The sequence below is a fragment of the Sander lucioperca genome, chromosome 2, assembly GCF_008315115.2.
Source record: "Sander lucioperca isolate FBNREF2018 chromosome 2, SLUC_FBN_1.2, whole genome shotgun sequence".
NCBI lineage: Eukaryota > Metazoa > Chordata > Actinopteri > Perciformes > Percidae > Sander > Sander lucioperca.
The window spans coordinates 23,113,621-23,141,568 of NC_050174.1; the positions used below are offsets into that span (position 1 = coordinate 23,113,621).

The 27,948-nt window shown below is 40.0% G+C and overlaps 1 protein-coding gene across 2 annotated transcripts; it reads right to left on the bottom strand.

Annotated features, from left to right (window-relative positions):
* Positions 1-1,041: 1,041 nt before the first annotated feature.
* On the bottom strand, positions 1,042-26,365 carry wipi1 (WD repeat domain, phosphoinositide interacting 1). Of its 2 annotated transcripts, none has more exons than XM_031292615.2 (13): positions 25,986-26,365; positions 21,586-21,668; positions 18,199-18,365; positions 16,675-16,771; positions 15,744-15,841; positions 12,049-12,141; positions 10,959-11,029; positions 10,461-10,568; positions 10,072-10,236; positions 8,468-8,575; positions 6,962-7,101; positions 5,173-5,273; positions 1,042-1,911 (listed from the first exon to the last, which is right to left on the bottom strand). In XM_031292615.2, the coding sequence occupies exons 1-13, from the start codon at positions 26,099-26,101 to the stop codon at positions 1,861-1,863; spliced, it is 1,398 nt and encodes a 465-aa protein (XP_031148475.2). In that variant the 5' UTR covers positions 26,102-26,365; the 3' UTR covers positions 1,042-1,860. The 2 variants fall into 2 exon arrangements, with proteins under 2 accessions (XP_031148475.2, XP_031148474.2); XM_031292614.2 differs by having other exon boundaries at positions 18,199-18,368.
* Between the last annotated feature and the right edge of the window lie 1,583 nt (positions 26,366-27,948).

Genomic DNA, 27,948 nt, shown 5'->3' on the forward strand with positions numbered 1-27,948 from the left:
CCTTTCCTTAACCCCAATGTAAAACGTCATGAGGTCAAAGAAAGATGTGAAAATAATGAGAAACTTTAAAATATTGACTTCGTATCTCAAAATAATGAGAATGTACAGTATCTCACAAAAGTGAGTACACCCCTCACATTTTAGTAAATATTTCATTATATCTTTTAATGGAACAACACTGAAGAAATTACACTTTGCTACAATGTAAAGTATTAAGTGTACAGCTTGTATAACAGTGTAAATGTGCTGCCCCCTCAAAATAACAACACACAGCCATTAATGTCTAAACTGCTGGCAACAAAAGTCAGTACACCCCTATGTTAAATTCCCATAGAGGCAGGCAGATTTTTATTTTTAAAGGCCATTTGTTTTTAGATTTTTATTTTTAAATCATCTCTTAATGCGAATCAAACCAGCTATTAGACTAACTGACATAAAACCATGCCAATCTCTAGGGAAATGAGAGGGGTAAACGGCAGAGCATGGGGAAAGAGAGGGGGAAACACCAGAGCAGGGGGAATGAGAGGGGGAAACGTCAGAGCAAGGGGAATGAGAGGGGGAAACGTAGCAGAATATATTAGTTTTTAAACCAAAACGTAGCAATGTAAATGTAGCCTAAGAGTAGTCTTCAAAGTTGACTCTTTTGTCTTTTACCCTAAACGAGTCAAGTGGCACGACTTTTGCTGGAGTAGAATACTGTAGCGTTGGTTTAGCCACATAACCAGGTTGGCCATTTTTGGGTTTAAATGTTATAAAAGCCACAACAAAAGCCCAGTGTGCTGTGATGTTGTAATTAGTCTGAGCCTAGAATGGTCAGAACATTGAATAGATCACTGTATCCTGACAGCAACACACACTTATGCAAAAACGCCTGTGGTTAGCGGCTGTAAATGTTGTGAAATGTTTGACTTGGGACTGACCAAACTTACATAACCATAAACACCCATCAACATGTACATCAGTCATCCAAATCTAATCTATAAGCTCCTTTATCAATCCAAAAATGAATGACATAAAATAAAAATAAAACAAGACAAATTCTTTGCTTTGCATAGGTTCATTCTTACTCCAAGTGTTCATTTCTTTGTTTCTTTCACTTGTTTTGGTCTTGTGCAATTAGTAAAATACTTTACTCTTTTACAAATGATAATAGGCACAAACATACATACAGTACATACACACCTTCTGAAATGTATCCAGGAGGCATACACAGAGACATCTAATACATGTCAATGCAGTTAAATATAATACAGAATTAAAATGAAAACAATTCAATATTTTTTATCATGGACGTGAACTAAAAATATTATTAATGACAAAAATAAACATGTTGCTACAATAATGCAACTTACTAAAAATATTTGTCAAGTAAAAAAAAGCTATGAACATTGTGGTTATAGTTCTGCTCCAGCATGCAGCTCATACTTTCATAAAACACTCCTTGAAGACAATCCTCCCTGATTCATTTTTGAAGTAGTCAACAGCATCTAGACGTTAAGAAATGTCCTTTCAGTTCACCGTTGGATGTTTGGAAACTCAACAGCAAGCTGGAAGGAAGTTCAGAGGTACTAATGTTGCTGTGACAAAATTAGAAGTGTCTTTTTAACACAATCATTATGTAACACGAGGACCAGATCGTGGCTCTCTCTAAAGGACTACATCTACTTCTTTTTCAGTGTTTAGTTTTTCCCACGTCAACTTAAATGTTAATCAATATTATTTTCTCTCTAATGGAAAAAAAAAAAAGAACTTGGCACCCTGAAAGACTTTTTTTTTTTTTATTATTATTATTTTTTAATGCTGGTTCATCCCACTTGCCAGCGCCTGTCTGTCTGTTTGGCCATCTGTCCTTCTACCCATTCACGAGCGCCTGGCCTGGCCACCTCCAGTCCCGTCTCGGCACCAATTAATCTACCAAAACACATCAACACACCAGTTAGTTTCGTCTACAGGATTTGTCAAATGCAGCTCATGTCCCAGTTCCTAGATTAGGGGAAATTCCGGTACAACAGATCAAAAACAATCCAAACCTTTCAGGACATTTGTGTAATATGTGTTTACGTCTGCTCAAGGGCGTAACTTTGGGTTCAACATTGGGGGGGGGGGTTGTTTCATCGTTGGGGGAATAAATTCTAACTGGGGGTTCTTGGGTATTCTTCTGCAACAATTTGTGCCTTTTCTGCATCAACTCATATAGTGAAAATGCCTTCGGTTATGTATAAATATTATTATTATTAATAATTAATTCATCTCTTATATTGTTCAACACTTTCTGCATAATTAAAACATCCCGCATATTTTTTAAACCGTTATATTTTTCATTCATCAGTATGATAAGATACTGTATTTGGGGGGGTTGCACTAAAGCTGAAGATCTTTGCCCAAACTTGGAAAACTTTTGACCATGTGCATAATGAGAATAATGAGCCAGTGTATAAATGACTCATTCTTGACAAAAGGCAAAAGAGCTGTGTGCGTGCACACATTTGAATAATGTCGGGATGTGAACGGGTTCAGGCAGGCTAAGGTCCGATTACAGCTCTAGGTTGCACTGGCCAGTTAAGATTAACATAAATTATGTGAAACTATGAACAATACATGTTTTGTTATTACTGCAGGGAAATATTTTGGTTAGCCGGCAACTTAATCCAAACGCAGTTAAATACAATTAGCAGTTAGCTAATAAAGGGGCTAATTTCAATATGTTTACCTCAGTTGGACTCAGAGACAAGGGGATATTTATGCACAATTTAAGTCCATTTGGAAAGCTTGTGCTACTTTTCCTGATACACTTTACTTTTTGCAGGATTCAAGGAGACGGCAAATGTAAAGTTAGCATGAGTCATAGAGAGTCCGTATCAGTGTCTCTGTGTCCCAACTGGCAGCAGCAGATGGCCGCCCACCAAGAGTCCGGGTCTGTCCGAGCCAGTTTCTGCCAAAAAACAAGTTTTTCCTCGCCACTAAATGCTTGCTCTTGGGAAATTGTTGGGTCTTTGTAAATGAGAGTGTAGTCTAGACCTCTATCTGTAAAGTGTCCTGAGATAACTCCTGTTGTGATTTGACACTATAAATAAAATGTAATATAATTGAAATTGAATTGAAAGGATGATACAAAGGTATAAGAGTGTTTTCTGTTCTGAATCTGGCTTCTTGAACCTATTTTGCTGGTAAAGCTTTAATTTTGGTGAACGCGAGGGATGCTTGCCTCCTTCTCTCACAGTGAATTCCCAAATGTATGAAGATTCCACTGCCTATTGTTAATGTACAGTGGTGTACAAGTATAGAATGAAAACATGTTACGTTTTTTTTTTTACTTAATTCCTATTTGCTTACATGTATGTTGCTGTACATTCATGTATTCATCAACGACCTTTAAAACTGACCAGGGTGCTTATTGAGACATGAGACCAACAAGTTGAATTGCCATCAGATTAACATAAAGAGGTGCATGTCTGAAAGGATGAGGAGTTGACCTTTTTTTCCGTTGTTGTGGCTTTTTCGACTATTTCTACCTATTTGGAATTGTGAGTTTCACAAGTTTAGTGTCGTTGTTCATGCCAACTCCTTAAACAGAAGACTAAATATTAGAAAACCTTTTAGTATAGCCTACAAAATTACCATACAGTGGAATAAACCCCTGTCTAAACACAAACTGAACATTAAAATCTGCATGAAGGTACAGTCGGATTTATTGCCGGACTGTTGAATTAGACTGCATTAGTTGTTTTTTTTTAGCTCGGTGTACGCTCATAAACCGGACACTGAGTTAGCAATTTATTGCTAATCTGGATTATGTTAAAACTATTTTGTCAATGTCGTCAGTTGAGTTACGTCCAATGTTTCTGACTCTGCTCTCATTTGCAGAGCGTCTTGCTGGTATTTCATAGTTTAACCATAACCTATGCCAGAGAGTCAGTTAGCCTGCAATCTCGGGTTGCATCCGAAATTCCATACTAACATGCTATTTAGTAGGCTAACGCTTTGGCCTACGTTGAATGCGTAACGTATGCGGACCGTTAGCCAAGCGCATGTACCGTGCAATGTATGTTTTAACTTGCTACGCCAGCTGCGCACACACGGCGTAGGATTGCGTGAGTCATAGGCGAGACGGAGAGCTTTTGCTTTGGGATAGTTGTCGTTTCTTTAGTTTTTTGGAGCCGGCACAGAGCTGTGAAAACGTCAATTTACTGTCAGCTGTTATCAGAGGACGCAGGGGAGGGGAACAAGAAATAAAAACAGAGACTCTCAAAATTAAACTGCCAATACGCTCACTGACAAGTCATTAAGTTGTTTCCTATATATGGGTAGTTTAATTCAAGAGAAATAAAGACACTTTATGATCCATGTCTGTGTGAAAGGGACGCACACACCTCCCATAAAAAATATAAATAGAAGACTGTCCTATTTTGACGCTTGTAGAGCGGATCTCCGCGGAGCATACGCACCACTACGTGCTGCTCTCGTGTTCGATGTCGCCAGTTTCATAGATTATATTGAAAGCGTAGTGTTGGAACGTCCGCTCCGCGTATGTTACGCGTGAAATGTAGCCATCCCGTAAAACAGTATGTGAGATTTGTTAGTATGTCCGAAATCTTAGTATGAAGCCAATAGTACATGAATTGCACACAAATATTACAGTGTGCAAACAGTGGACACTACGCCAGCATAAGTATCCCACAATGCAATGTAGTAACGACAACATTCGAAACAGACAGAAACCAAGGCAGCTCTGTAATGTCAAAAAACGCTAATTTACATTTCTACAAATACAAATCTGTGATTTTGTCATTTGCGACTGTCAGTCTAGTAACCAGAAAAGATTACTGAAAAAGGAAAGCAACTACAGCCTACTTGCTTTCCTTTTTCAGTAATTTAAGCATTATCTGGCGATGCCGGCGTGCAGGGGTTACCACGATTACGCGTCTCCAACGGCAAGGAGGCTCTCAGGAAGTGACGTTGAAAATTACAGCTCAGTGCGTCCGAAACGATGCACACTACTGTTCATATACACAAAAGTATGTTGGACGATAGTATACATATTGAGTATGTAGTGCATAGTATGCGATTTAGGATGCAACCTTGGTCTTTCTGTGTGCCTGAATGCTTTGGCAGTTGGCCTGTAAAGGAGGAGAGCTAGCAATAGCTTGACATTTAGCACTTCTGGATGCTCACAGGAGGAAACTCGTTCTCGTCGTCCAGACACACAGGGCCTGCAGCGAACTCGTGTTCTGGAATGACTTCGCCTTTCTTTGCCCCGCCATCTTCAGAGTAGCCTAGATAGAAACAGGTGAAGGAGGCAGACAAATCATGAGAGCAGCTTGATCTTTACTTGACACAGCATACTTAAAGTGGCCATATTATGCTCATTTTCAGGTTCATAATTGTATTTTGAGGTTGTACCAGAATAGGTTTACATGTTTTAATTATCAAAAAACACCATATTTTTGTTGTACTGCACATTGCTGCAGCTCCTCTTTTCATCCTGTGTTCAGGTCTCTATTTTAGCTACGGAGTGAGACATCCTACTTCTGTACCATCTTTGTTGGGATTCGCACATGCGCAGTAGCTAGGTAAGGCTCACAATTGCTAGCTAGCTGTTTCTCTAACTGCAGTCAGTACGAGGCAGGATTAGCCGGGAGACTTCTTCTAAACGAGGGCGTACTTCCAACTTTGCGTGGAATACCTGCAGAAGAGGGACATGTAAGTAGTTATTTTGTAGATTATGGTGAACTTGTGTGTGTTGTAGTAGTGTTTTGCCATTGAGAACGAGGGAGCTAACTGCTAGCATGCTAGCGCTAGCATGATTGAGCCCCCTCGTTTCGGCTAGTGATGTAGAAAACCCTGCAGATTTTGAACGTGTGGAAGCACCAGAGACACAAAATAACACCCCAAATCCCAGAAAAAGTGATTTTTTCATAATATGGGCACTTTAAGCCTTGATGCTACATGAGGTCTGCCTATGTATGCAACAAGCACTTAGCACTGAGGCCACATTTTAACAAGTTGAAGGCGGTGAATGGGCATTGGAAATGTGCTAGTATATGCCTCTTACTAACATCAATACATTGATTTGCAGGTACTGTACATCTTGAGAGATAAACACTACCGTTACCGTTACAATACTGTTGCCAAACAAGAACACCAGCCAACATTGGCAGCCTAAATGGGTGTGTTTTACATTCAGATTTGGTGGGAAATTGACTGGACTGCTTCATGGAACAAACAGGAAGAGGGTGCTGTACTGGTGTACACAGTGCTAAGGCTTTCAGAGCTTCATTTGACATAGAACAGTGAACCGATCTGAAAGGGGCCCAAACAATCCTGCATACAACATGCATTAGGCCTTGGTTTGGGAACCTATAGTTTAGTACTAGTAAGAGCAGCAGCGGTGGAAGACGTATTCAGATCCTTTACTTCAGTAAAAGTACTACTGCCACACTATAAAAATACTCTGTTACAAGAAAAAGTCCTGCATTGAAAATGTTACTTAAGTAAAAGTATGTAAGTATTATCAGGAAAATGTTAAAAGTATTAAAGGTAAAAGTACTAAATGCTGAACTCTCCTCCCATTGTAGAAAGTGTAAAGGATCCAAACAGTTGTGTGTTTAATGGTCTAATCATTTCAGCTGGACTTGTAGGCCGTTATATTGATGGCTAGTTTCATTTATAATAAAAAATCAGATTTTATAAACTACATGTGTTTTGTGTGCAGACATCTTAATGAGTAAAGTAACTAGTAACTAAAGCTGTCAGATGAATGTAGTGGAGTACTTCAACATTTGGACTTCAACATTTGGACTGAAGTACAGTACTGGAGTATATGTACTTAGTTACATTCCACCACCGAGTAAGAGTGCTAACTCTCACTGCTTCTTTCTTCAAAAAAGATATCCACCACAAACAGAGTGAAGCCGAACCCTTCCTGTTTCACATAAATGGAGAAATGTCTGTGACTACTAACCAGTGAGGGTTGCAGTGACGGGACCAGAGGCTGGTAAGGCAGCGGTCGCAGCGTAGGATGGACAAGCCTGCGCTGTCCCTGTGACCTCTGACCCTTCCGACTCTGTTCCCTCGCCCTGGTCTTCATCAATACCAAAAAGCCTGAGAGGGGACAAGAAGGAAGGAAGAACACAGGAGTAAAAGCAATTTTACATCAGACATATCAAGATTTTTTTTTTTTGGAGTCTTTTAGACTTCCAGACCCATTTAGCACTAGGGGTGTAACGATACATCGATCTACTGTAGATCGAAACATCGGTTCAATCCTCAACGATCCAATATTATCGATACAAAGTGAAAATATCGATACGTCGTCATCTTTAGGACGCGCCTTTATTTGGCATTTCCCATTTTATGTTTATTCCTTTTATTAAAAATAGTAGTTTGTTTTACAATTTCTGGAAGAGCTTAGTAATGAAATTGTCATATCATATTTTAATTGCTTTTTGTAAATATACATAAATGTAACTGATTGTGTTAAAGCAAATGTGCAGAAATAGTAGTTTCTGTCGCCCCCATGAGGAATTCAAAGTGACAACAACACTGTCGGCGCGTCCACATGATACAGGCCTTCCGAGATCGCGCACCCCACCCACACTCTTCAGAAGAGATCATTATTTTCACTCAAGTTTCTGCGCACAAAGGTCGCCGGACGCCAAAATCTTCTGAACATAGCCATACTGAGAAATACAGAGAGAGTTGTGTGGAGCTGATAGTCTTAATTAGCTTTGTAGCAACTCATTTGGCAATGGCTTGAATGTAACGGACATTCATTAATATCAAAAAGTTCCGCACTAAAGCTTTAAATGGGCTTATGGATCGTCTCGATCGCAGGCCTCTGAATTGAATCAAATCGAAATTGTATCGTGGCAGACTTTATGATATCAGTAAATACCATTGTCCAAAGAATCAATATAATATCCTATCGTGATAAAACGAGTGACTTACACTGTGAACAATGAAGCAAAGCATTGTGTTTTTAAACCTTCCAGTATCCTCCAATCACATCACACTATGCAGCTGCCAGCTACAAGTGTACTATGCAGAGGTAACAGCCTTCCAGAGAATCTGTATTGCACATTGCAGCTTTTGGATTCAGGGACTTCAAAACCCACAGGCTAAATAGTAGCCCTCTTCTACCTGGTAATGACTCTGATCGCAGGCTTTTGCATTTACACCTGGCATCAGTAAGTGATCTGGTTATTTTTAGCACTGTGATCGGATCTCAATATGAAAATTGGGTAGGCGAAGCTGGCAGACATACTGTATCAACAAACAGTGTGTCCCTGGCTGCTGTATGGCAGAGATGCTCACAAGTCTCAAGTTAAGTCTCAAGTCTTTGAGCTAGAGTCAGTCATGTCTCAAGTTTGTGAGCTAGAGTCCAATTTAAGTCTCAAGTCTCGGAGCTGGAGTCCAAGTCAAGTCTCAAACATTTATCCCGCCCTTGTGAAATATGTTGTAGCCTCACCTGTGTTTGTGGGCTAACATGCACTCTCCTCCATCCAGTGGATCCACGTTGTAGATGAACAGCTGGCCGTCAGCTGTGGCCACCAGGACCCGCGGAAGCTTTTGGATCCTGGAACATCACATTAAATATCGGTTTCAGTTGTTTTGTAACAATTATAGCATTCACTTACGTCCAACCCAACAGTGAGAAGAACAAGCAACTGAATCATTTACACTTTGTCACCCTAAAAATAGTCTGCAGACAGCTATTTCTCCACCAGTCATAGCTGGATCAGGAATGAGGACAACTAGATATACATCTTAACTCAGATAGGCTTTTTTAGGAGGTAAGGTCAAATCTCTACTCTCTTAAAGTTACATTGTGTAAGAATTTCTCCTATCTAGCGGTGAAATTGTATATGACAACCAACTGAATATTACTTTCTAGCCCTTCCTCCTACGGTGGCCGAACCCGAAATTAGTTCTTAGTATCTCCATCGTTTACACGCAGCTGTTCTAGCCACTCCAATATTAACTTTGGTCTTGTTGCTTTGCCTGTCGTGTTGTCGTTTTAATTCTCTTTTTCGCTTCCCTGGCGAGTAATCTCCCCCTTGCATTCGTCACAGTGCCAATAGGTGTAAGAGGGCGAAAGACGGAGGTATGTCCCTCTTTGGCTAATGTATTTTAAAGATGGAGGCGCTACATGGCGGCCGTCTTTCGAGCGAGTTGCTCGTATGTATTCTGAATGATTCTGAATGTCAGATTCTACGCTTACAAGAATACTTTGATTAATTGGTGGAAGTAATTACACATGAATGAGTACATATGTGTGAAAGAACAAAGGGGTTTTTGCTAAGAATCAACTCAAAAAATTACACAATGTAGGTTTAAGGTCTAAATCCCAACTTGTTCTTTAAAGTCGCCCTCCACCAGACGGCCATCCCGCCGCCTCCTGTCTGAACCCGGTGTGAGGCTCATACATGTAGACCAGAGGTGCCCAAATTCTTTCATATGAAGGGCCAAAATGTATCTGGACGGAATGTCACGGGCCAAAAATAAATGCTGATGTTGAATAAAACCGTAATTCTTGCAATTCTTCGTAGATAAAACTTATATATTTAATTAAATATGGAAGTTTACCAGCACTGTGCTTTACATAGCCATAAAACTGAGATTAAGTACTTTTTAGCTGCACAAAATGTACGTTTCGTAGTCATTACGGTTAGGAATTTTCAGCAATTTCAAAATAAGAGCCCCAAATTAACCAAAGACCATGGCTAAATCCCTCCACTGTTTCTAGCGATCTTGATGCACACTGCTCTTTCACCGGCTAACCAGATTATAGAATGTAGTCACCACATGAGCCTCAAACATAGCGCGAGCATGAGCAGCGGTGGTGGGCGGGGCCAGTCCAGATGCATAATTTCTCAATGAGGGAGAAAGAGTCGATGTGCTTCCTGCCCCCTTTTTTTTTTTTACTTTTTATGTAGAAAACCCATGTTAAACAAAATATTAATCATACCAGTAGTTTTATATACTGTCCTTGAAATGTTTATGGGTCTGGGACTTTAAAGAACATACACATAACCATAGAGTGAGCGAGTGTGATTCCACAGAGAAGCTCACATAGCTAGGGTGCAGACGTTCCTCTGGCCCGATGTGACGAGGTGAACGGTGGCAAACGCCCGGTCCTGGCTCATCATGCCAGACACCTGAGCAGGGAGGTAGCTGCTGGCTGCGGAGAACATCTTCCCCATGTAGGCTGTCCAGGTGGCAGCCTCATCCCCTCCACTGCACATAGGGTAGAACAAGTTCATCCTACAACTTCATTTAGACTTCGGTGAGTACATTATCAAAACTGATAGAACTAGTGGTCAGAGCTATAAAAAATACAAGTTGTGATAAAACATACAGTAGCTCTCCCTAAATATAGCACCCAACATGTTTAAATGAACTTGTTGTGTTTACTGTGTGTGTGTGTGTGTGTGTGTGTGTGTGTGTGTGTGTGTGTGTACCTTAGTCCCAGTTGCTCTAGTTTAAAGATATGCACAGTCTCTGTGTTGCTGGACGCACAGAGGAACTGGCCATCAGGGCTGAAGGATAAAGAGCTTATATTGACATACCTACACACACACACACACACACACACACACACACACACACACACACACACACACCCCAAGTGCAAAAAAATGAGGATTAATTAATAGTTTTAGGGAGATTATCACTTTGACCATTAGTAAGCTATTTATTAAAACCTCTGACTCAATCAGTTTACTCCGCTCCTGAGGATCTAACTCAGTCTCCAGGCATAAGCGCATGCATGCCAATGTAGCACTGTAAGAAGAATATATTATATTATATAATAATAATATACACAGAAGAATATGTGTTTGGAATCATGATCTAGTTCTTTGAGTCAGGTTTAGCGGTGTCTTTAGCTGTGCTCATACATTGGACAGTGTGTTTCTTTAAAGAAGTGCAGATGTTATATGATGTGTTTGAACTCTCACCTCTTCATGCCCCGGCGGAACTCAAACAAACGCAGGCCCTCGGGGATGGAGAAGACCCGGATGACGGTGCCCTGTAAATACAGACAGACAATGAGGGGTTATCTTTACGTTGGTTTACAAGAGCTACATATTTTCTAGAAAAAAATTGAGTTTTCTGTTAGGAACTTGGTACAGAACCTGGCAGCTGCTCTTCCCTTATGCAGAGCTTCAGTGTCCCAATTATAATCTGATATGTAACTAGAGGTGACGGGTCATTTGAGGCAAAGCCTTAGAGTTTAATATAATTCTGGATCAATGCATGACATAAACAGTTTAGGTCAGTGGCTGGATATAGTTTTAAAATGCTGTTTTAATTGCGCATGGCCCTACGCTCAAAGTCATGTGCCCAGAGTGTGGGAAAATATCAAGAACCATGCCCAAAGCCTTTGCCGATGAAAGAGGATCAGCACAGATTTAATGCCAAGTGAGACTGATTGCCTGTTGCGTCGCTGCTATTTAATTGTCTATTTGCCAAGTACTGTTGTGGTCATTTGCTATGGCGTTAGGTTTTTGTCATATCTTGCAAGCGCTATAAAACATGCTCATGAGCAAATTATATAATTTCACACGTGCAGACATTACTCTTTGCGCACCTATTCAACAATGGAGAGTTGTACAGGCAGCTGCGAGCGTGAAACAAAACATAGGGAGAGGCAAAGAATGGCACCTGCGGGTATTAAACACAGGCACAGAGCAGCCACCACACGCCACAGAGTGTCTGCGGTGCGAGCGCTGGAGGGCATACACGCTCTCGCAGGTAAACTCTGCTCTCCAAGATGATTTCTGCTCGCCAGAATGAAACTGACTTTTGACATTTTGGGAGGCACTGGTCTTAGTTTAGTGTTAGATTGGTGTAAAAATTTGCATTTTAAAATTATTTTCAAAACTAAAATAATAAATATTTTGACTTTTCCACTCTTACTGGGCCCCCTAGTGGCAGATGGTCCCTAAGCAGGTGCCTATGATGCCTAGATTTTAGCTAGCCTAGGTCTTTGGAGCTAATGTACAGTGTGTGCCTATCTCAGGGCTCTGAGCCTTCGGTCTATTTTACCCTCTCTGAGGCACTGGCAAGTTTGGTGGCCGAGGCGTTGAAGGTGAGAGCTGCCAGAGGACTGTCATGAGCCGGGATCATGGTCACTGTGTTCTGAAACAGAAAGAGAAAGAGTTATTCCACACTGATATAATGTTACTGTCACTCAGCTGCGTTTGCATCACGCTGCAGTATGTTAAGTGCCATTTAGAGGCATCCAATTAAAATAGTAAAATCCAGAAATTTTAATTCTCCCAACATTGAAATGAATTACACTCTCTTTCAAATAAACTGTTTGCTGATGAAGCAAGTATGTCAATGATGAAATGTTATCATACATATACGTATGTATATATGCTAAGTATTAATATGTAGTACGTTTATTCTATATTAGATTAATCATACTTACATTACAACATTTCATTTAATGCTCATTATGCAGGCTTCCCCAACACACAGTACTAGACTTGTATAACTTTGTGCTGTTGTTATAGTTATTATTGATACTAATTAAATTTCCACTGAAAAGTTAGGATGATATCTTACTTCAACTGTAAAATTGTTATCCTTGTCAAAATGTCTATTTATCATTATTTGTTTAGGATAAAAAAAAGCTCTCTCAACATGGCATTGGCTTCAGAAATCCGGTATCCATCGGACTCTAATTTAAAATGTAATTTTCTATTTTATATGTTGTCTCTGCATACATGTCTGTACGTATTATTGTCTTAGCAGTACCATGACGCAATGTTAAAAACAAATGGCCAGATGTGTTTTGATCCTGTTGGCCCAAACTTGCTCTGCTGTATGAAGCAACACAAAGTGTTTTCTGTCTGGCTGAGTTCAGCGAACAGCCAGCGTGTCGCAGAGATCAGTTTACATATTTCCAGGTAAAAAAGGAAGCTGAGCTATCTGAATCTGGGCAAAGTTCAAACATTTCATGTTTCACCACAGTGGAGGAACAATAAGAACTGGTTGCTGTGAGCAAACAACAAATACTGAGAAACTTTCAACTCGCGTGTAGAAAGTGATAAGAAAAACAGATTATTAAAAAGAATATATTGGATTGGAACTGTCGGTCCAAAGAAATCCCTTGCTACCTGAGTCATATCAGTAGCTCAGAGATAGCCTCCATGGTGTGTGTTCAATAGTGCCCCCAAATTCCAAATGTTCTGTCCAGCTCACTGATACGGTATATTTAAGGTCACACCGAAACTAAAGCATCAATTCAAAAAATATTAAATAAGTCTAGGGTGTCGTACAGACAAGGTGGCATCAGAGAACACATTGTCAGACAAACAAGTATCAGAACACTGAGAGAGGAAGAGATGACCTAAAAAAACACTTCAGAGAAAATGCAATCAGAAAAAACAGTGTGCCCAGTATCGTCCCCTGAGTCAACTCGTGTTCTGGAAATATATTCAGTTTCAGGTGTGTGACATTCAAGTAAAAAGTACATACAATGTTGAAAGAGTTGTGACCCACTGTGGTTTATTTTTAAAGGATGAGTCTCATTTATTACAGCTCAGGTCTTTTTTTAAAAAAAATGTATATCCACACATTAAATAACTAGATCTCTAGAACAGCTCCATTTTTCGTGACAGCATACTTCTATACTATATGTAAATTATATGTAAAACTGAAATATATGTAAACCTTAAAGGTACTCTAAGCAATGTCACACATTTTTTAGGCTACAACATGTTTTGTCACATACAGCAAACATCTCCTCACTATCCGCGAGCTGCCGGTCCCCTAAACACACTGTAAAAAAACGCGGTCTCTGTAGACAGCCTAGGGTCCACACACGGCAACAAAAACAAAGTGCAACCATGCAAACATACACAGACCGTGTTCCAGTGTTCAGCCAATAACAGACAAGAAGGATTGGGGGGGGGGGGTGTCAGTGCGCTGAAGCACAGAAGGGAGGGAACGGGATGAGGAGGAGGGAGGAGCGAGCTAGTCTTCATTTTGTTTGAAAATACTTTGAACGTCAACAAGAAGTAACGTCACCCAACATCGCTTAGAGCACCTTTAAATATGAAATGTAATCTTTAGAACCTTGAATTGAAGCTATAGCTCTCATAAAAATATCTTGTCATATTTTCTCAAACTGTCACTACATATATCCTGACAGGAGCTTCTGTTACTGCGTTGCTAAGATTTCTTTAGTTGATGAGTCATTTTGTATGCTTTTTCATGCTGAATGATTTATTTCCAAGAAACCGATCAGCACATCTCTGATAAACACACGATTTAAAGTGGAACTTTTGCATGATTATTTGTGGAGAAACTCAGTTTTACAGATCTGTGGATAAAACGATTAGTTAGACCAGTGGTTCCCAACCTTTTTTCCTTGGCGCCCCCCCTACTTATGTCTAAGAAAAGCTGAGCCCCCCCTCCGAAACCGAAGTTGAGGTAACTCTTAAGATAGAGCCTTACTTTCTTTTTTGATACAGAGGAGTTATCAGCACTTTTACGTTTCTCCGCCATGTTTCATTCATAAAATAGTGATGCTGTGGCGGGATGATAGCAGCTAGCAGCTGACCTGATGACAGCAGGGGTCCCAGGTTAAGAGGTCCCGGAGGTTTGACCTACTAAGTAGCCTGTCTACAATTTTAAGCGAGAACAAAAATACATAGTTTTTATACAGACTTTTGTATACATTATATATTCTAGTGTATTATCATAATTTGTTTAACATGTGCAAATATTTTTTTTTTACCTCAACCTCAAACCAGATAAAGACTTGCGCACCCCCTGTGGGGTCTTTGCCGCCCCCCTGAGGGGTCCCCGGACCCCAGGTTGGGAACCACTGAGTTAGACGATTAGTCGGCAAAATCGTAAGAGTGTTTGTCGACTAAGGAATTTTAATCAAGTACAGCCCTACTCGCCTCAAAATATGTCAGAAACATTTTAGTGTACTAATTCTTAAAAATGAGAACACTGACTGGCTGGGCCGACACTTGGTTTTGGCTAGACTTGGTCACTAGACTTGGTCACTAGACATGTTACAGCTAAACAGTACACTAAAATATGTGAGGCAAAAAATAGGCAATGCAGTCGTTGACACTGTGTTAGAGACTCCTCAGCTCTGATTGGTTGTTTATCTTCGGACGCTGTGGAAACTTGCAAATGCCATTAGGATCACCAGAGGGAGGAGAAACTCAAACTTACTGTATATATCTTCACATCAATTGCTGGTCTGATTTTGTTTTTGCTTTGTAAATATGCCCTGTACCTTTTATGAACGCTTGTTATATTGTAGTATTAGTATATTGTGGTGACCTTGAGTGCTTTGAAAGGCGCCTATAAATAAAATGTATTATTATTATTATTGTTATTTGCTTCAAGGACTCATGGCGCCACCCATCTGGCCCATTATGAGGGCCACCTGAACTGGACCGAGTACAAAAATGGACTCAGCCGGCAATGTGGGTGTATGTGCCAGTGCTTTTCCCCCCCTCAACCGTTATTGTGCGGCCGTTCAGTTTTATTCACAGTTCATTAATATCCAACGCTGTCCAAACTGCTCCAAATTCCAAACGCCAATTTCATTGGGTACCCAGGAAGCCAAGTGAGAAGTAGATTGGATTAACGGTTCTCGAGATATTTGAAAGACAACGGACACACAAAGCCCACATTCATACATGTGTATCTGTATTTACAGATTGTAGCATATCATTTGAGATGTTCTGTGATGACATGTTTCTTACCAAATTGTTGGCATCATACACTATGATCTCCCCAATGGTGGCACTGCCGGGGTACGCCAGGTAGGAGTTGGAATGGTTGATAGAAAGAGCGCAGAGACCTGCGACAAGGGAGAAAGAATCCTTTTGAACCAGACATAGGCACATATATGTTTTACATATGTTTTATGTTTTAACAGTGGCTTAGGGATTTAAATCTATATGATTACCAAGTAACATTCACCACTCTGCCTGTTATGTCACGCTTTACTATTGATAATAAGACCCACGTTTAAAGTGGAATTATCCTTGAAAGCCTCTGTAAACCCACACAGTTGTTTTCAGTTATTCTGGCTGATTAGACCTCTGCTCAGGCTGAAGGTGGGCCGGAGCTTTGATGGGAACTTATTACGTCACAAATTTCCAATAAGGATGATAAAGGTGTCATTTGTCCTGCCCTCACAGATGCAACAAAGCTAACAGGAGGCTCAGAAAGATGTCAATCAATCAGTCTTTACACACCCAAGCAGTCCTGGGAGCAAAACATTTTTTTTGCAGAATGGTAGGGGAAGACTCATGAATATTCATTAGGGAACTCATCCCTGAATGGTTAGTACTCGTTGCCTGCTGTGGTTGGGTTGGTTAGGTTTAGGCAAGAGGAGGGTTATGTTTAGGCAAGAGGAGTGGGATTGGTTATGGTTAGGGTAAGGATGTGAGGGCGAGCCTATCAGGGATGAGTCTTCCCCTACCATCCTGCAAAAAAAAAATTTGCGTCCTGGAAAGACTTCCGATCAGCCAGAATAACTAAAACACCTGTGTGGGTGTCCAGGGCCTTTCAAAAGTTGTTTTCAGCCAACAAACCCAGCTACCACAGCACCATAGAAAGTGTGCGTTTGTGTGTGTGTGAACCACATACTTGCAGTTGCTGTCGCTTGGTATTCATGTCTTACTGTACCTGAGGGGTTGGACGGAGTGTTGAGCAGAGTCTTGAGGAGCTTCATGTCTTTGATGTTGTGGATATAAATGGACTCTTCAAGGCACACCACAAGCCTCTGCAAGACACAGCACACCTCAGGTCATTACACTCCAGTGTAATGCGCTCAGAGTGTATGGAGGATATTTTTATTCATAATTCAAATTAAAAGTCCAAAGAGAAAATGAAAAGAGATCAAATTAAAAATATTATTTTACTACGCTACTAGAAATAATTAGGCCATAATTGAATAAAAAAAAAAGCAAAGCTGAATTGTAAAATGATTATTTGAAAATGTAAAGTGCAATAAAATAAAGAAAAAATTAAAATGCAAAGCTTAAATATATATTGAAAGATGACATTGAAAAGGGCAATGGAAATAAGAAACTTGAGTGACTTTTTACATTGTCTCTTTACATTTTGAAATTATCATTTTACATTTAAACTTTGCTTTTTCAATTTCTTTTTTTCTTTTTAAATTCAATTATGGCCTGATTATTCATAGTGAAATAATATATTCAATGTGATCTCTTTTTGATTTCTCTTTGGACTTTCAATTTGAATTATGAATAAAAAATATCCTCCATAAGGGTGGGCTTCTATTGCTCACATCGCTGAAATCCCACTCGTTATTATTTAATTGTTTCAGTCTGGTGTAATTAAAGACTTAAAGGATTTTGTGGAAAAAATATTATCATCACACCATTTTTTAAATAAATTTCGAATTCTTAGTCCAACTCTTAATCCAACTAGGTTACTTACAGAAGCTTTACTCTTGGTTAACAGTTCTTTACTAGATATGATCAATATGTCTTTATTAACAGGTTATGTACCACAGCCATTTAAAGTTGCTGTGATAAAACCTCTTCTTCAAAAAACGACTCTCGATCCTGAGGTCTTAGCCAACTATAGACCTATATCTTCACTTTATCTCCAAGATTCTTAAGAAGGTAGTCCCTAATCAGTTATGTGACTTTCTACATAGCAATAGTTTATTTGAGGACTTTCAGTCAGGATTTAGAATGCATCATAGCACAGAGACGGCACTGGTGAAAATTACAAATGACCTTCTAACTGCTTCAGACAAAGGACTTGTCTCCGTGCTTGCCTTACTAGATGTTAGTGCTGCATTCAACACTATTGGCCATAGCATCTTGTTACAGAGACTGGAGCATTTAATTGGCATTCAAGTAATCACACTAAGCTGGTTTAAGTTATATTTATCAGATCAACCTCAGTTTGTTAATGTTAATGATGAATCCTCCATGCATGCTAAAGTTAGCCATGGTGTTCCACAAGGCTCTGTGCTTGGACCAATTATATTCACCTTAAGCTTCCTCTAGACAAAACTATTAGACAACACTCCATAAACTTTACTGTTATGCTGATGATACCCGATTATATATATCGATCAAGACAAGAGTGTGTACATAACTTCCAAAATGTAATGAATTCTATGGATACACTAATATTTGAGGATTGTGGGTATGGAATGGGGAAGCTCACCTGTCTGTTGAGCTTAACAGCCAAGATGTTGTTGGGATAACTGTAGTTACAGATCTCTGTCCCCTTCTTGAAGTGGTAGATGTTCATTCGCTGCGGCATGGTGGTGCTTACCACGACTACCAGACTGCTGGAGAACAAACGCTCCACGATGTAGACATCTGGAGTCTCTGCTGGGGGAGAACAGGAAACAGACAGACAGGCAGGGACAGGGACGCTGCTTTAATGTTGACTTCTCCAAACTTTCTCCTAGACCAAAGAGGCAGAGATTAAACTACACAAACCTGGTTCAGTGGTGTTTAATCCCAACATCACAAACTATGAAGTGCAAGCCATGTCCCTATGTACTTTGTTGGCCAGGGGCATCATTTTGCAACAGTGGAAATGAGAGACCAGCCCCCCTTTTCAGCAATGGCTTAGAGAGTTAGGCAATGTACTACACATAGAAAGACTCTGCTATATGATGTCTAACAAAGAAAGAATTTTCCAAAAAATATGGGATCCTCTGCTGGTCAAATGGACAGAAGCGTGTGAGACAAATAACGGCCAGGGTGACACCCCTAGCATTTGAGTGTGCGGTTTTTCTCTTTCTTTTTACTGAATTTGTCTTGTGCACTATTGTTTTTTCTTTGAGGGGTGGGGGTGGCATAGGCTTTGCAGGGTTTGTTGTTTTGTTGCTGAAATTTACAGAAAACCCCGAGGGAAAACTCTTGTATTGTTATCCTGTATAACCCCTGTATAAACGATTCCTTCAATAAATATATTTAAAAAAAAAAAATACACAAACCTTCCCTCAAGAGAAAGGCAGCCACTTTAACAACTTGAACCCTGATTCTTTCCTCTTTAATTTCAGGACAGAAGAAATCAATTCTTAAATACAGATATATCAACATAATCTAATATCAGTTTGACTCCAATTTGTCCTATAATAATAACATAATAAATAAAAATATAATCCTCTTAAGTATTGAAGCATGCCCTGATACAAAGTCCCCTGAGGCAATTTTGTGATTCATGATATTGGGCTAGACAAATAAAATTGACTTTTACACAAATGATCAACAATGTTAAGCTCTCACAGATCATTTCCCCAGCATGTCAGGTTGACATAAAGCAGACTATGTCTTTCAGAACATCAGACTGGACCTGACACTACAGCGCAAACACACCAGTTCTGCCATGGGAGGCTGCTGATTAAAATGTCATGAGCATTGTGTAATTACAGCAAGGTCGGCCATGTCTGAGCAACCAGCCACTAAAACCCCAAAACAACCCAGTGAGCGCTTTAATGTGGAGATGCAGACTTCTTAGGCATCTCCTTTTTGAGATAATCACCACTTTTGTTTGGAGAATTCCCTTCCTCGCCCAGTTATTCCTGTAGTCTGGTTGTGTACATACTTCATCATCATAATTATGTTAAGCTCATATTCTGATGAGATCATACTCTGATTTAGCAGAAACCTGGTTAATGTCAAGTTTCCTTCTACATGAAACTGGTGACTGTAGCTGTGTTTCCATCAAAATGTTATGGAATGGAGTGTTAAAGGTCCCATATTCTGCTCATTTTCAAGTTTATACTTGTATTTTGTGTTTCTACTAGAACATGGCTACATGCTTTAATGTTCACAAAACACATAATTAATCTCATACTCTCTGTCTGAATATACCTGTATTCCCCCTCCCTCTGAAACGCTCTGTTGTAGCGCCTGTCATGTTAAGCCCCCCTGCAGAAGAAAAAGCCTAGTCTGCTCCGATTGGTCAGCGTTTCCGGGACTTTCGCATCTGCACTCACGGCGTCTCTGCACTGTCACTGCATCCGGGGAATGACTGTAACGGCACTGTGGCGAAACTTACTAACTAATTATATAGTATAGTTTGGACATCACAACCGTACAGAAGTTCCGATGGCTCGTTTAAAGGCACAGTTTCTGAATACGGGCTGTGTGCATTTCTTTGTGGATTGAGCGTTTTGATACATTCACAGTATTTATACTGGTGTCTCTCAATCAAAACAATGGATGGTAATCACGGACTTTTGATGACGTTGTGAAGTTGCATGGAATTATGGGAGTTGTAGTTTTAATTGTTAAACACAATCGCCGAATAGAATGCATCTGATCAAGGACATTTAGTAACGTTTATTCATGTCATGTCAGCTACCCGGAATTATCTCCCCTTAATTTTTTTTGTAATCCTAACTACTGGTTTTGGTGCCTAACCCCCCTTTTGTCGGGTTAATTTAGCTAACTGTAAAGACAGCTAAACGAAGGGGGGAGAAATTCCGCAGGGAGGAGATTTTTGGCACAAACACCGGTAACGTTAACGGAGACCTATCATTACAATGGCCGCTGTTCTGACTCGGGTGCCTGGGTCTGATGTGATCTGTTTCCTGACGGTTCATTAAACTGCTGTTAGCGTCGTTAGCACCCGGGTTTAGATTGCTGTAATGATAGTGGCTGGCTGCTAGCTGGCTGGGGGCTAACGTTAACTATAAGTCCCGGGGCTGTTGTCAGCTCTCATCCCGACTAAAGTCTCTTAGCGCCGCGGGAGTGAGGCAAAAAGACCGGGGCGTGCTAGCTGGCTATATTAGCATTAGATTAGCCGTCTATCTATACAGCTAACATTACTGATGAACTTATTCATGGATTAGCCCAGTGCTGTTAACCGTGGTCAAAACAATCATACTAAAAATAACTTGAGCGTGTTTGAGCGATGTCGTAACCTTATAATGTTACCCACCAGGCACTAGCATTCGCTACTCAACCAGCAGTTTTTTTTTTTTTTTTTTATGCAGAAATGTTACATATTGTACCTTTAAATATGTGGTCAGAGAGAGACCCCCACTGGGAAAAGAAGAAACATTTTGCTGGAGAGTGTGGAAAAACATGAGGGATCGTTTTGTCAAAGCTAAAAAACGGCTTCATGGACAGAATGTTCTTAACAGTGTTAGAGGCAGGCAGACAAGTCAATTTGGAGATAAACAACAGTGTTCCTTTTAGGGAAACCTGAGTCTGGGACAGATCAGTTTACACAATGCATAGTTTTGCAAATGCAAATGCACAATTCTTTTTCCTGTTTAACACGGACGCTGTAATGAATGAAACTCAATGATCCACCAGGGATACATGGATAATTCTGATGTTCATGTTTTTTATCATCTAATGGCTAAGCTGACAAATAGGACAGGTTCAAAGATAAACTCAGCAAATTCTCAATGTAACAGTTTCCAGCTTTGAATGGGCTGTGTTATATAATTAGCCAGTTTGTCAAAGAAATCAACGCACAGCTTGTGTTTAGTAACTTTACACTGAAATGTAGATCTTAACTAAATGTGGATGGATTGTTTAGCCCACATGGATGCAAAGTGCAGAGTCAGAGCTCCATACTCACCACTCTCATGGATACAGTCCAGTTTTTCCACCATGGTCAGAGAAAACAGCTTGTAGCCGGTCTCTGTTCCCAAAGCCAGTGACCTGCAACACACACACACACACACACACACACACACACACACACACACACACACACACACACACACACACACACACACACACACACACACACACACACACACACACACACACACACACACACACACCATCAGTAAAACTAGATTGCATCTACAGTGTAAAGCCCTAATTTCTTTTTATATTTTAATTACAGCCATTCTTAGCAGGGATAGAATTGACCTATGTCTAATTTAGTTGATTTGGGGTGCATTCACTTCCTCATCATCACACATCTCCCCTGGTCTTTACTATAGAGAGCCACCTAATGGTGACATTGCAATTAATCAAATCTTGCGCTTGATTTTGGCTCCTAACGATCCTAAAACAATGTAGCCGAGAAAAACATTTATTTTGCACATTACGTCTTCCATTCAATTTTATTTTGTCTTATGTTTTAAAGGGGAAATTCACAGTTTAATGAGTTTTCACTGTTGATTTGTTTAACTATTTCACTTCAAGGCAGTCAGCCATATTGAATTTATTGTGCCATTGTTTACCTTTTATTTACCAATTCATTGTTTTCACTGTTTCTTTAAGTTTAGTAAATGCAATTTTTTTTTCTAAAAGTCAATGAGTGTTTAATAATCATGATTTCAGTATTGACCCAAATAATTGTGATTATGATTTTTTCCATAGTCGAGAAACCCAAGGTGAAATGTGTAATGTACTGTATACGAGAGTGAGCTCTTCTGGGAACAAGGGGGTCAAGCTGAAGTGAACCCTCACAACAAATAAACGTGATTTGACAAAAAAGATCAACTTGGTCCACTTACTATTTTTTTCTGGAGCTTTTTAACCCTATCTGACAGTCTTCCTCAGTTGTCATGGAGATGCAGTAGTTCAGTTGTTATTAAGTGACCTACCTAAGTATGGAATTTCAGTCATGTGATAACTAGTCACGCATTGCCAGACCTACATTTGCCTATCTCCACAGTGCTGTGGAAAAAAAGCACTTTGAGTCGTTTGCATTGCATTAAACCAATCACAGTGGTCTTGGGCAGGGCTAAGCTCCGGATGCAGCGTCCGTGGCTCTGCAAAATAGTCTCGGGAAGTAGGGCTGGGCAATATGTTGATATTAAATCGACATCAATATATGAGAGAGGTTTGCTGGTCCAAGTCCCCTTACGGACCAAAGTACGGAGTGTGGACTGGTAGCCGGAGAGATGCCAAATAACCTCCTGGGCTCTGCCAAGGTGCTCTTGAGCAAGCCACCGAACCAGGCCTGTGTGTAGTGTGTTCTAACAAACAGTGTGTTAATTGTAATTTCCCCCACTGGGGATCAATTAAAAAGTATACATGACAATTGACTTAGCAGACTGTTCTAGCTGTTTTATTATTTGCCTTTACCCACTTAAATTAGTCATTGTATCCACATTATTGGTGATTATTTATCAAAACTCTCATTGTGTAAATGTTTTGTGAAAGCACCAATCGTCAACACTGCAATATCGCTCAACATCGATGTATTTGGTCAAACATTTCGTGATATTAGATTTTTCTTAATTTGGCCCCCTACGCCCCCTTTTGGGAAGGAAGCGTAGATTCTTTGACCGAGCGCAGCCGTCGAGGCTTCAGTGGCCGTGGTTTCATTTAAAGTGGGTTTGAAAAACAATAGACGCCACGGCTACTGTCCCTTCGTGCCAACGGTTACGCTCCACCCTCAAAACACATCATCACACAAAAAAAAAAAAAAAAAAGATCTATAGGTTAACATTTTCTTCTGAGGACAGAAAGTAGTTTATTTCTCACAGAATGCCCTTCTTGTCAAACAAGCGTAGCAACTCTTTCCGTCTTTTACCTGCTCGTACATGACATCTATCATTATAGATGTTATGGCGGCTCGACCCCTGGAGTCAAAACAGACAGTTCAAATGGTTTAAGACATCAGTTCGTTTTTACACCTGTCATTTTCCTAATGTCCACCTGTGCCTTCATTCCTCACCTGTACATTCCTAAACTGTCTCATCCTGTTTCTGAGCAAGAGGAAACCTGCAGAACTCTGCACAGAATACAGCACATTTTTACTGCCTGTGCAGAATAAAGTGACTGTGTGACATGTGCATCTTTTTCTCTCATAACCTCCCTTTTTTTTGTAAAGTAAAGAGTTGGTTGATATTTGGGAATTGAATGAGTTATTATATACTGGAGACAAAGCGTAAAAATAGAGTATGCATTCCTCCACTGTGTGAAAACTGTTACTGCCACATGGACTGGAGATGAATAATTAGGTGAGTGCAGTACACACCCAGACAGACAGAATACATCTGAATACACACAACACTTTAACTAATTATTCTGTGATTTGATTTCTTTGACAATATCCCCCTATCGTCTTTGGCATTGGCGAAATTTAGTTTTTGTTAATTTTCAATGTTTTTGCTGTTTTTTCCAACGTTTCTGTTGCCTTTATTCCAGGTTTTTTTTGGGGGGCAATTTTTTCAACGTTTTTGTCGCCTTTTTTAAGTTTTTTTGGATACTTTTTTAAATGTTTTTGTCACCTTTTTAATTTTTTTTTTCCATTAATAGTCTTTGCCGCTTGATTCGAAGTTTTTGTCACATTTGTCACCTTTTGCCGTTTTTGTCACTTTTTTCGACAATTTCTTCCGAGTTTTTTTTCTTCACTTTTTGTCCCAGGACCTACCTAGATAGTTGGAGATCTCAACCCACCCCCAATTTTGAACCCAAAGTTATGCCCTTGGTCTTTGGATTACTCAGCACTTTAACTAAATGAACATGTCAATGGTACTCTGGAAATCCAGAGTTCTCGCGAGACCACAATTTGAATTTGCTCAGCGAGTCACTCTGGCATTGAGTAATGATGCTCATTAACTATGCCCTTGTAGCCGAGCTGCACCAATCACATCGGTGTATTTGATATAGGCGGGCCAGAGGCGAGCTAAACAGATGACGACTGGTAGTTAAGCGTATGGGGCTCTGGATACGCCACCCCATGTATTGTTGTAGTTGCAGTGAGATTTTCAAATGCATGCTCCCCTGGAGTTGGGCCATTTTCATTACTCAATGCCAGACCCTTAATCTTTCGGATTTGGGTCTGGATTTCCAGGCTAGGTCAAAGGCAGGCCTGAATGGAAATCCTGTTTAATGCTCAATGAGTGGAGCTTACTAAACATATAGCAACTTTCTGTAATTGTATGTTTATACTATCGTTTAAGAAGAAGGCTTGTGACTTGTCGTTTGAATCCTCAACAACCTTTTGAGGAAGACTAGCACTTGGCATTTGCTTACAGTGTGATATTCTATGCAATATGAGTTACACCCTTAAATTAGAGCAACTGTTTGGCAGGCACTGCCCTTGAGCAAGGCACTGGGAAAGCCCTACTGATCCAGTAGAGCTATTACAGCCATCAACAGAACATAATGTGGTTACACTGGGCAGCATCTTATTATGGAATTAAAGTTAACGTGGTTAAAACTAGGGGAGTTGTGAGAGACCGATTTATATAATATATATATAATATAATAAGGGGCTGCACAATTTATCACAATCTTATCCAAATCGCAATATGGACTAGTGCAATATCCAAATCTTGTTAAAGGCAAAATATGTGTCAAACCATTCTGAATGAAGTGTTGTGGTGCTGCAGAGACGTCCCTGCCTACCACCAGAATAAATCCTCGCACAATCGCACTATAATCATTTGGATTTTAATGTTTCAATGAAAATGAGAATAATGATACAAAAATGATCATTCCCTCCAATATCATATATCACAATTTAAGTCAAAATAATTACAAGGCTGTAAACATGTTTATTTCTGCTGTAAAGTTGGGTTTTTATTTTTGGAGACAGCCTCAAGTGGCCACTCGAGGAACTGCAGTTTTTGGCCCTTAACATCTTGGCTTCATTCTTCAGCAATCATCCACCCACCATCCCATGCATAGGTTTGCGCTGTCTGTTGTTCTCCAAGCCCAACCCAATATGACATCATCACGGTTGTCTTCTCAAACTTTGCATCGCTTCTCCAGAGCCAGACGACATTATACAAATAGCAAATGTTTTACAGGTCGTATATGGTAGTCAACATGATAAGTAGGCTAAACTGAGCTTGATAGGCCTGTGTAAAATTGGTGGAGTGTCCCTTTAATTGTATGAAAGTAGGTAAGGGTGTATCAACTGCACAGCTCTGTTTTAAGTGATTAAAATGAATATTTCGATTTATATTGCCTATATGTGTTTAATTTCAGGGCGAAATCAAGCAGGATGGGTCTTTCATTGACTCACCCGCTTCTTGTCTGTAAATGAATTGCCTGATTGCTTACGTGGAGTCTTGGTTGAAAGAGGCGCAGCCAAACTGGAGCCCCGGTCCGTCCGGCCCGCCAGGTCCGTCCGGGCCGTCCGGCCCGCCAGGCCCGCCGGCACCCTCTCCGCTCTCCATCCCGATTCCCAGCGACCTCCTTCCCTCCCTCCGCCCTGGATTGGAGGCCTGGGATCGGCTGCACCTCTTCGCTCGATGTCGGCGGAAGACGGCTCCAATTTGGGAGAAATGTGGACCGTGGTGATGTGTAAGGGCGCTCTCGAGGCAGAGCTGGCGCGTTTCTCCGCTAGAAACGAATACAATTTCAGTTTCACTGCGTTTATTTTTTCCGGTCGGTTATCCAGACCCCGGAGGAAAAGAAGGGGAAAAAAAGAGAAGCAAAACAAGAACAGCTGACGGCACCACGTCACATCTCCGCTTCTTACCATGGGCTGGTGGTGAAACCATGTTGTCGCAGGCTTCTATTTTTGATTGGTCAGGCGTGCAACAACGTGTCATGATTGGCTGATAGCGCGGAGTGTTCTTTGTTTGTGTCCGCCCATTCATGTTAAGCGCTTCTGTGGAGAACAAAATACTTTTTAAATTTGTTTCCGTTATCGTCAAGATACAGAAAATCCCTCCTAAAACGTGATTGAATTTTGTAGTTTACAATCAGTAAGTTGCATTTTATTTAAATTCATACAGGTGTGTCAATACATTTGAACAGGCCTACATGTTAATTAACAGAATTGAATCGCTGGTTACTGATCATTTTGCCCCAAATAGACCGGGGAGGAGCATGCAAGTTTAATTTCCAACTTAGTGAATGAATGAAATTACCAAATATATCAGAAGATCCTATTGATCCCAGAAGTCTTTCGTCATGTTATTCATAACATTGTGTAAGCTATGTTATTAATAATAGTATTACAATTAGAGTAGTGGTATAATTGGTGTTTTATTTTACATTAGGCTACATTATATCATATAACAGTACACATTTATCGAGTTGCCTCAAAATGCTTTTGAGTGAATTTAGAATAAGTATGGGCTGATGTTTACTTTTGTTTGAGATCAATGGCATTTATTCAATATTTAATGAATAAATAAATGTGTGTAGAGATACATCCTAAAATAAATATATAGGCCTAAATAAATGTAAATATAAATATATAAATGAGTCAATATAGTTCAATAAATAAATAAATAGGTTTTTATTTAAAAGGTGAAGGTTTTTTTAAACGACTTGTCATAATGTCACTTTTATTTATTTCACTCTCTCTATCTAGTTTGAAGTATTCTTCAATACAGCATGATGTTCATTTAGTAATTACATAATATTTTAAAATAGAGGATAAAGCAGGAGATGCTTTAGGACCTGTCAATCAGGACAGAGGCTTAGCAATGCTAAGCATGCTAACACTGTGGACATTAAAATCATTGACATATATATAATGGACCAACAGATCCCGTTGCTCGGGACGGAGACCAGTGATGGCTGAGCATTACTGCGCAGCCTCCAACTGAGAGAGACGACGTAAATGTGCCGTGAGCAACCTGTCTGAAAGTTGGAAGTCTTCTGGTAGCTGTGCCAAGAGAAATCTCAATCATTCCCAATCTTGCAGAGCCGGAGAGCGTAGGTATATTTAAGGAGATAACATAGGCACAGGCTAATTATTGCTAACTAAAATGCTAGTTAACATTAGTAATTACACTTAAACAGCTAATGTGAGACAAAACTGCCTGCGAGCTTCTCCTGTACTATACGGTAATTCCTCTACTATGCGACAGTAAGTCGTGTGGTTATGACACAATCGCCTATTTTTACAAAAACGTCTGCTACGGAGCCATAACGTGAGGTACAAGGTAATGGAGCCTTTTATACATTGTTGTGTTTCTTTAGAAATAAACAATGGACAAACAGAGTCTTTAAACGCTTCAGATGTAAAGTTATGTGGCGCCAAAATGAATGGCAGTCAATGGAATGC